Source organism: Meleagris gallopavo, unplaced genomic scaffold (assembly GCF_000146605.3).
Source record: "Meleagris gallopavo isolate NT-WF06-2002-E0010 breed Aviagen turkey brand Nicholas breeding stock unplaced genomic scaffold, Turkey_5.1 ChrUn_random_7180001955843, whole genome shotgun sequence".
Classification (NCBI taxonomy): Eukaryota; Metazoa; Chordata; class Aves; order Galliformes; family Phasianidae; genus Meleagris; species Meleagris gallopavo.
The window spans coordinates 1-10,270 of NW_011216505.1; the positions used below are offsets into that span (position 1 = coordinate 1).

The 10,270-nt window shown below is 55.6% G+C and overlaps 2 protein-coding genes across 2 annotated transcripts; both read left to right on the forward strand.

Moving 5' to 3' along the window:
- The first annotated feature begins 882 nt into the window (after positions 1 to 882).
- LOC100541445 (immunoglobulin superfamily member 1-like) lies at positions 883 to 3,428 on the forward strand. Its single transcript, XM_031557756.1, is given in 8 exon segments — positions 883 to 947; positions 1,021 to 1,056; positions 1,369 to 1,449; positions 1,531 to 1,572; positions 1,575 to 1,844; positions 1,970 to 2,110; positions 2,256 to 2,294; positions 3,041 to 3,428. Coding segments are annotated over 7 exon segments (630 nt in total). The 5' UTR covers positions 883 to 916; the 3' UTR covers positions 2,285 to 2,294; positions 3,041 to 3,428.
- A 574-nt stretch (positions 3,429 to 4,002) lies between these two features.
- LOC100541291 (immunoglobulin superfamily member 1) lies at positions 4,003 to 6,642 on the forward strand (the record flags this gene model as incomplete). The annotated part of the gene is made up of 4 exons (XM_031557757.1): positions 4,003 to 4,033; positions 4,151 to 4,429; positions 4,510 to 4,818; positions 4,897 to 6,642. Coding segments are annotated over 4 exons (819 nt in total), but the record flags the coding sequence as incomplete, so codon positions are not given.
- Positions 6,643 to 10,270: the final 3,628 nt, after the last annotated feature.

Consider the following 10,270-nt stretch of genomic DNA (forward strand, 5'->3'; position numbering starts at 1 on the left):
TGTGGGGTGTGTTTGTGTTTGTGCAGTCAGAGAATTGGAGGGGTGGAGGATGTTGAGGTCAGTCTTGGGGCTGGAGATGCTGTAGATGTTGAGACTGGGATTCCTGGTGCCACTGGGAGCGGTGGTGTTGGGGACATCGGTGTCAATGCCGTTATGTTGGGTCAACTCAAATCCCCCAAGCTGGAATCCGTTGACCCCAAAACAATGGGAGTTGTCCATCTTCAGCCCAATGGGGTCAACGTGAGTGGAACTGTCCATTCCAGATCCCCAGCTCTTGATCTCATACAACCCAAAACCACCTTCCCCATCAGCCTCAGACCCATAACCCTAACACTAACCCTAAGCCTAAATCAAACCCTATCCTTACGGAAACACTAGTTCTATTCCTATCCTATTCCTACCACAACCCTAACCCTGCCCCTAATCTTTGTAGTCAGTCTTTGTAGTGTGTCCCATGTCTGTGGGGTGTCACTGTGTCCCCAAAGGTCCCCAATCCTGTCCCCAGTGGGGATGGCAGAGGAAAGCACAGTGGGGACACAGTGTGGTACCCAAAGTGCATGGTGACAGCTGGCTGGACGTGTTGGGGACCTTGTGTGACATCCCATGGGAGCCATGTGCTGTGTTTGGCGTCCTATGGGGGACAACGTGCAGGGCCACGTGCTGGCAGAACTTTTGGGACAGTGTGTGACACCCGAGTGATGACAAACTGCAAAGGACAAACCAACGGGGACTGTTTGCACAGCTCCATGTGTGCCACACTGCTGGGGACCCCAAAGTGCCACTTCCCATTTGGGCAGTGATTGCCACATCAGGAGGTGACATCACACCATCCTGTCCCAAAAGGGGAACTGACAGCAGCTCAATGCCACTCCCTGTCCCCACTGCAGTCTCGCTGTCCCCAAGCTGCTGCAGCCTCATGGCAACAATAGCGCTGGGCCTCATTGTAGGTGAGTGACAATGGGGACGCGGTGCCACGGGGGTTGGTGGCCCTGTGTGGGACCAGGACCGTGTCCCTTGCAGGTTGGTGGCTGGAGGCAGTGAGCAGAGCACAGCAACGTGAGTATGGGGATGGGGAGGAGAATGGGGAGAGAGGGAGGGGAGGGTAATCAGGGGGCCATCAGAGGGGCAGAGGAGGATGTGCAGGGACAAGGCTGACTGCTGTCCCCTGTCCCAGTGCCCCCACCCTCCCTGTCGCTGCACCCCAGTCAGGGGTGTCCCTGGGGGACACTGTCACCCTGCGCTGCCACCTGCCCCAGCTGGCTACCAGGGTCTGGCTCTGCCAGGATCAGCGTCTGACTTCCTGCATGGTCAAGTATGAGATGCAGATTGTGGTTGACTTCTACATCACCACAAATTGGGAACATGCAGGGACGTACCGGTGCCAGTATCAGGTGCTGAAGGAGTTGAAGACGTCAGAGAAGAGTGACCCTGTGCATTTGGTGCTGACAGGTGAGTACAGTGGGGACAGCGGGTGGCTCTGTGCTGTGTCCACATGGCTGCGTCCCACCACTGTCCCATTCATGAACACAGATCACAGCTTCCCCCCACCCAGCATTTCCCTGAGCCCTGGGGACACGTGGGGATGAGGACCAACATCACCATCCGCTGCTGGAACAAGGATTATGGGGCCACTTTCCTCCTGCACAAGGATGGGCACTCGGCCCCTCTCCAGCACCGGGACCCGGATGATGGGAGCACGGCCACCTTCACCCTCTTTCGGGTGACCCCAGCTGATTCCGGCACCTACAGGTGCTCCTACCTCATCAAGGGCTACTTCCCCTTACTGTCCTCACCCCGTGGGGACAACGTGACAGTGGACGTGACACCCACACCTGCCCACCCAGGTACGTCCATGTCCCCCATTTACACGTCCCCAATATCACCCATGGGTGGCAGTGACACTGTATCCCCTCCCCATGGGGATGATTTCTTGGGATGGAGACACCCAGATTACACCTGGACCCCACAGGTGCTGAGGTGCAGTCGGACAGGAACCCGGTGGTGGCAGTGGTGGGGGGCTGTGCTGCTGCCCTTGTCTTCATCCTCATCCCAATCGTCTTCTTCCTCCTCACTGCCCGCAGATGCCAGATGTGGAGAGATGAGAGCCATGGTGGGAAACGGGTTACGTTTCTTCCATCTCTTATAGATTCCACCTATTGTCTTCTGCTTCCCCATCCATCCCCTATACAAACCCCAAATGTTCCTCGGTGCCCCCCCATAGAACTCAGATTTATCCCCTCCACTGTTTGATGCAGGTGCACCCCCCCAGAAGGCCAGAGGCTGAGCAGCTCCAGGTCAGTGTCTGTGTCAGCCAACCCCAAAAGCCAATCCGCCCTTGAGCCCCCAGACTCAACTCGGGAACCCCAGTCCCTGCCCATGGGGAATCTGCAAGACCCCCAGCCCCATATGCCTTGGTCCAACTTTATGTGCACCCCCAAATTCAGCCCATGGAAAACATCCAATGGGTACCAAGGGGGCTCCCTAAGACCCACATTTAAATTCCCAGACACCCTGGTGCCCACCAAGCCCTAAACAACCTCCAGACCCCACAGGCACCCTCAAACTGAGTAATGAAGCCCCCAACACCCCCACGTTCTCCAGAGTCTGACCCCTGGAGACCCCAAATCTCAGCCCCAAACCCACCCATGCTTGTGTTCGTGTGAATTACTTGTGTGTCCAGCATCACATGTGCTCAATATATAAACGGGGAAGGGGAAGGGGAAGGGAGGAAAGGGAAGTTTTAAGCAGGTATGTTTATTCAGCACTGCACACACATGCTGGATGCAGGGGTGCAGCCCCTCCCAACCTGCCCAACGTAAGCACGTAAGCTTCTATATCTATTAAATGAACACATGCACATTCATAGTATTTCCAAGGAAAGGGGTGGTTATTGCAGTTGCCTCAAGGTATTCATGACAATATCCCACACCCATTCTGCGCCCTCAGCTCCACCCCTAATTAATGCTTCTACACGTGTGTGGTGCCTCCTGGTGGTCATCCTGGTGCTCATGGGGATGACGGTGGTCTGTCTTCCTTGCAGTGTGCTTCTGACCCCGGTGTAGTTTGAGGAAGTATTCCGACTTCAACTCGTTCACTTTCTAGGATGTGGCTCCTTGCACCAATCAGCAGGCTCCTTGGGTTACGCTTGAGGTACCCCACATCTTTCCCATTGTTTCTGCTCAACTACTTTTACAATACAACAAATCAGCCCTTTCCTCACCCTTGCTCCTCATCCTCCCTAAGCCCAGTGCCAGCACCACCTGATCAGGACACTCCCCACGCACACTCGCTCTCAGGTTCTCTCACACCCTGCCAGATTCTCCCTGCAGCTTGGCCAGCTCGGTGCTGCTGTACGGGGTCTCTTTGTGATCATCCCGGTGGGTCCTTCATCCTCGTGTTGGTGTTCAGAGGTAATGAGATGGAGAAGGCGAGGGGCAGCTTTATCCTCATCTCGTGATGCTGATTCCTCACAACTCCCTCTCGTTCCCACCCTGGGCTGCTGCACTCCTTCACCACATCCACCCCTCCAAGTCACCAACTGCTGTCTGTATTTGACGCTCTCTCACAGGAGCATCATGCAGACGGTTCTGCAAACTGTGCTGAGCTATCACTGCTTGCAACCACTGCTTTCCCTTGACTTATAGCTGAGATTGCAAACTCCTTATCACCTCTCTTGGTGACTCAGTTCCTCCTTCCCTTCGGCCCACAACACATCAACTTTTCTGCGTTGCTATCAGAGCAGCATCGAAAGCTCCACAAACAACACCCTCTGCTTCACCAGCTCTACATCCATGTTCTGTTGCCAAGTCCTGTATCCGTGGATCTAGCAAGGGGATCTCCGGCCACTCCCTGTCCCCACTGCAGTCTCGCTGTCCCCAAGCTGCTGCAGCCTCATGGCACCAATGGCGCTGGCCCTCATCCTGGGTGAGTGACAATGGGGACGTGGTGCCACGGGGGTTGGTGGCCCTGTGTGAGACCAGGACCGTGTCCCTTGCAGGTTGGTGGCTGGTGGCTGCGAGCAGAGCACAGCAATGTGAGTATGGGGACAGGGGGAGAATGGGGAGAGAGGGAGGGCAGCGTGGTCAGGGGGCCATGAGAGGGGCATCAGAGGATGTGCAGGGACAAGGCTGACTGCTGTCCCCTGTCCCAGTGCCCCCACCCTCCCTGTCGCTGCACCCCAGCCAGGGGATAGAAGTGGGGGACAATGTCACCCTGCGCTGCCACCTGCCCCGGCCAGCTGCCTGGGTCCAGCTCTGCCAGGAAGGAGGTTTCACCCCCTGCATGAAGAAGTACGACGTTCAGGACATGGCCGTGTTCTCCTTTGCTGTCACAAAGTGGGTGCACACAGGGACGTATCGGTGCCAGTACCGGGCGTCTGAGCCAGCAGAGACGTCAGAGAAGAGTGACCCTGTGGAGCTGGTGGTTACAGGTGAGTGCACTGGGGTCCGAGGGATTCCTGAGCTGTCCTCATAGGCCCAAGTCCCATCCATTTTCTCTCCCATCATGCAGATCACTGCTTCTCCCCACCTGGCATTTCCGTGAGCCCCACGGGACGTGTGGGGATGGGGGCCAACATCACCATCCGATGCAGGAACTCGTACCAAGGGGCCACCTTCCTGCACAAAGACGGGCACTCGGCCCCTATCCAGCAGCAGGACTCTGATGGTGGGGGCACGGCCACCTTCACCCTCTTTGGGGTGACTCCAGCTGACACCGGCACCTATAGGTGCTCCTACCACCCCAAGGGCTACCCCTTTCTGTCCTCCCCCCTTGGGGAAAGTGTGACACTGGAGGTGACACCCACACCTGCCCTCCCAGGTAGGTCCGAGATCCACAATTGGGTGTCCCCGGCTTCATCCACGCTTGACAGTGTCCCTGCATCCTCTTCCTATGCAGGTGGTGGCTGGAGCTGGGAACACCCAAACAGCCAGACCACACAGCACCCAATGGGAGAGTCCCATGGGAACCTGGTGCTGGCGGTCTTGAGGGTCTGTGCTGCTGCCCTCGTCTTCAGCCTCGGCGTCTTCTTTGTCCTCAGTGCCCGTAACCTCTGGGTACGGAGAGATGGGAGCCCTGCAGGGGAAAAAGTGAAATAGATTTCATCTCTGATTCTGATCCCAAATGCCTCCTGCCTGCGCTTTGATCCCATATACATATCCTCAAGTCTCCTCCACCTTCTCTTCTACCCTCTATAAATCCCCATTACTCTCCCCTGCTGTCGGTTCCATCTTCTATCCATCCCCACTCCACCTACCTCGGGACACCCCAGTAACTCCCACCCAGCTCCACTCTCCGTTTGGAGGCAGGTGCCTACTCCCATATCCCCAAGGCCATGCAGTTGCAGGTCAGTCTGGGACCAGGGACCCTCCGTCCCAAACTCCCCCCTCAAATCCCATACCAGAACCTTATTACCTGCCCATGTGAACCCTAACGGACCCACAGTTCATGTGGTTACCCTGACATTATGTGCACCTCCCAGTAAGAATCGAGATTTATGGAACCCAAAATCTACATCATGGGGACCCACAAATGCTAATATTCACTCCAAAGATCCCAAGGAGACACCAAACCTAGCAATGGCACTCCCAAACTACATCTGTAGAGAACCCCAGATTCTGATCCATGCCAAATGCAATCTATGCTACCCACAGCACTCCCAACCCTGCATCCTGAGCACCTCCAGACAGACTAAAGGGACTGCCAAAAAACCACCCATGCAGATCCCCATTTGATGAACCCCAAATATACATACACCAAACCCCCTGAACTCATCTTTTAAGGACACAAACGCAAACTTTATGCGCATTACGTTTTCCCCACCTCAACCAGATTGAGGACCCCCATGGTGGCTCCCCACTCTTCCTTTTGTAGCTCAGATGCCCCTCAGCCACAGGAAGGGTCTGACATATATTGAGCTGTGACCTCCAAACCCCACTGTCTGCATTGAGATGGGTGCTGGAGAACTCTGCTGATGCCTCCCACAGTGCCTCGTTGTTACGGTGCACTGAGGGGAACATTTCCTGCTAGGGGCTCTATGGAGCTCTGTTCACCCTGCAGACTCCCCAAATCCCCAAATTCTATCGCTCTCCAATTCTCACTGGTGCACCACAAATACTTCCCAATCACTCAAAATCCCCATTTGCTCATCCCTTGCCTCAACCCCCTCCTGATCTCCCCCAGATATTCCAACACACACTGGCACCCCACATTCTCACTGGTGAATCCCAAATTCCTTCCCAATCCCGCTAAGTCCTCATCTCTAACCTCATAATCCTTCCTTATCCCCCCTCCCGTAACTTAACATTTTATCAGAACCCCAAATCCACCTCAAAACCCCACCACCATTCCTTTAGAAACCCAGATTCTTCCCAGTCCACTCCTCAACCCCACCACCAGCCTTGTGAGACCTTCACAACTGTGCCCATCCAGCCCTTCTATATACATCCCCATAGTTTCCCCTCCCCCACGTTCCATCCCCTATACATCACCAGTAGCCCCTCCAAGTGCCCCCTGCTTCCCCTGCTGTCCTGGTTTGAGTGTAGGATGGTGGCTGATGAGCAATTGTAACATTTCCGTGCTTAATATTATCACTGCTGTTATTTCTGTCTCGCTTTTTGGCCTAGTAAATCACTTTTATCTCCATCTCTTGAGTTATCATTTGTTCCTCTGACTTCCAATATCCATTCCCTATTAGCAGCGTTGCCCCATAGGGCTCCAGCCCTCTGGTCGTCTTGGTGGCCCTCCTCTGGACGTGCTCCTGCAGCGCAATGTCCTTCTGGGGTTGGGGAGCCCAAATTGAGGCAGTATTCCAGGTGGGGTCCAGGAGGGCAGAGCAGAGGGGCAGAATCACCTCCCTCGACCTGCTGGTCACGCTGCTCTCGGTGCAGCCCAATGTGCCGCCCTCTGAGTCAGAGACCACAGAGAGCTTTGCTCTCCTTCCATAGTCAGCAGGACACCCAGACAGCAATAACTTTGCTCCTCATCCTCACTAAGCCCGGTGCCAGCGCCACTGCCTCAGGAGACTCTCCACACACATTTGGAATCAGTTTCTCTAGCGAGATTCCTTCCAGCTCGATGGCAAGGAGGTCTGTTTTGTGGTCATCCCCAGGCGTTGCCCATCCTCCTTTTGATGTTCTGTTTTAATGAAAGGCTGAATGTGAGGGGCGGCTTTATCATCACGTCTTGATTTTCTATCTCCCATTTCCTGCCATGGGCAGTAGCAGACCACTTCCTAGCTCCTGTTCCATCGCTGGGCTGACACACTCAGCCACCACATCCTCCCCCTCCAGGTCAGCAGCTGCTATCTGTGATTGATGATAAGCCTCACGCAGATGGTTCTGCCAACTGTGCTGTGTCTGCCTGCAAGCACACCTTTGGCTCGACTTGCAGTTCAGCTTGCAAACTCCTTATCAGCTCTCTTAATGACACAGCGAGGGTCTGACATGTTCAGCTGCAAGCTGCAAACCTTCCGCCCCAGACCCATGGTGCCTCCAGTGCCTCCCAGCACCTCTTTGTCTGCTCCAGGGTGAGCTCTTGAGGAACCCCGCTGATGGCCCCTTCCGCCACCACTGCCTCGTTGTTATGGTACATGACCCCAAATCCCCTTGTTGGGACTCCCTGATGTTCTGTTCCAACACCCATTCCCCATATTCTCTCAAATCCAATACCCTTAAATCCCCACTGCTGTACTCCAAACACTTCCCAGTCCAACCAATTTGCGGAATGCTCCTCTGCAACACCCAAACCCTTCCCTATGCCACTCCAGCACCTTAACATCCTCCGTGAACACCAAATCCCAAAGTCTGCCCCTTTATTTATTACATCCCCATTAGATACCCACAGGCAGTTTGGCATCCCATGGCATCCCATGCGAGGACACACACACTGGCAGCCTTTTTGTGACAGCGTGAGACACGGGAGGAGTGACAGCGTGTGTGGGGCATCCCAACGGTTTCCATGTGGGCCACCACAACATGGGAACCACAAAAACCACACAAGGAGGTGATGTCATGGCATCCTGTCCCCAAGGGGAAAAGAAAGTGTATATCCTGACACTCCCTGTCCCAGCTGCAGTCTCGCTGTCCCCAAGCTGCTCCTGCCTCATGGCAACAATGGCGCTGGCCCTCATCCTGGGTGAGTGACAATGGGGACGTGGTGCCACGGGGGTTGGTGGCCCTGTGTGGGACCAGGACCGTGTCCCTTGCAGGTTGGTGGCTGGTGGCAGCGAGCAGAGCACAGCATGGTGAGTAAGAGGACAGGAGGAGAATGGAGAGAGAGAAGAAAAAGGCAGAAGGGTTGAGGAAAATCAGTGAGATTGAGATATCAGATATTATCGGATATTATGATCTGCGCCGGCGTGAGAACAACCCTCCTGCACCCCCTTCCCAGGGGCTCATAAGCAGAACTCTGAGAGTGGTAGAGAGAGATCCGGAGCCGGAGACTGCAGTGAGCAGTGCTGACAGAGGCAAGGATGGCTCTGTTTCTCAGCTTCTCGCTCTGTGCCGCCAGCGAGGGGCTGGGGGCACCAGGAGCTGGGAAGGGACAGAACCGGGACAGCTGACCTGCAGTGCCAAAGGGATCTCCCCCACCATATGGCATCAGGTGAGCTCTGAGGAGCTTCCTGGCGGGGAGAAACCACTGCTGGAGGCGGTGTGCGGTGAGCAGTTGCGTTGTGCATCACCGGTTTCTATCTATTCAGATCTCTATAATTAAAATCACCGTTATTTCTCTCTTCCCTTTTTGTCTTCTCTGTGTGTTTCTGGTTTCATTTGTGGTGAAGACCCGATTCAGAAACAGCCCTGAGCTGTGCCCTGAGGCAGGATGGCTGTGGGCAGCACGGTGTGTGGGAGGTCACGGGCGGTGTCGCTCACCATTGTCCCCAACACGTGCAAGACGGGAGCGCTGCCGTGGCACCAATCAGCCCAGCGGGCACAAAGGGATGCTGGGGAGCAGCTCTGGGACTGCAGCACTGCCAGACTTGGCAGCTTTGGGATGGGCACACTCACAGAGCGAGGACACCCACCCCCCTTTGGCTGAACCAACGCTGCCATCCACAGCGCTCATCCCTTCCTCTGCCCGTCTCTCTCTTTCTCTTCCCTGCACTCCACCTCCTTCTCTTCTCTTCCCTTTCCTCTCCTAAAGCTCCTCAGCACTGCAAGGCTTATTTCCATTTCTTCTCGTCGCATCGCTCAGCTGCACCGAGAGATGTAACGGTCAGAGTGCCAATGCCTCCATAGCAATCAGAGCGCAGAGATTCTCCTTCGGATCGCTGATTGCATTTGGACCTTCAGTGCCAGTTTCACCCTCATGGGTTCCCGTGGGAAAGCCCAACTCTGCGCTGAGTCACGCTCATTCATCTCAGGGCACCTGTGGTCCCAGAGCCCATCGCTGCTGTTGGAGAAAGCAGCAGAGAAGGCACCAAACCTCTCTGCTTCATCTCTGCCCCAGTTTGGAAGCTGTCCATTCTCACCCAGTCATGAACCGATGGTCTCGCTGCTCCTACCTTTGTTGTTCATCCATTGCAAAACCCCTCTCTGTTGTCCCCCTCAGCCTCATGCAGCTTCACCCCGCACCGAGCTTTGCCCACACAAACTCTGCGCAGTGAGGACAGAGTGCGGTACCCAAAGCATGTGGTGACAGCTGGCTGGACGTGTTGGAGAGCACAAGTCAAGGGAGACAGCCCACTGGTGTCATGTGGCGGTGGAAGTTGGAGGACGCTGTGTGACATCCCAGGGTTGACTGTTTGTGTGGGGCACCCCAACGGAACCTTCTGTGCTGCTGTGCGTGAGCCAACCCATCAGGTTCAAAACATTGCCACTCCTTGGGGACTAAATTTGTCACGTCAGGAGGTGACGTTGCAACATCCTGATGAAAAAGGGGAAGTGAGAGATGCTTTCTCTCACCACTCCCTGTCCCCACTGCAGCTTCACTGTCCCCAAGCTGCTGCAGCCTCATGGCACCAATGGCGCTGGCCCTCATCCTGGGTGAGTGACAATGGGGACGTGGTGCCACGGGGGTTGGTGGCCCTGTGTGGGACCAGGACCGTGTCCCTTGCAGGTTGGTGGCTGGTGGCAGCGAGCAGGGCACAGCAAGGTAAGTACAGGGAGAAGGGGAGAACGGATGGAGAGGGAGGGGAGCGTGGTCAGCTGGCCATCAGAAGGGCAGAGGAAGGTGTGCAGGGACAAGGCTGACTGCTGTCCCCTGTCCCAGTGTCCCCACCCTCCCTGTCACTGCACCCCAGCCAGGGGGTGTCCCTGGGGGACAATGTCAC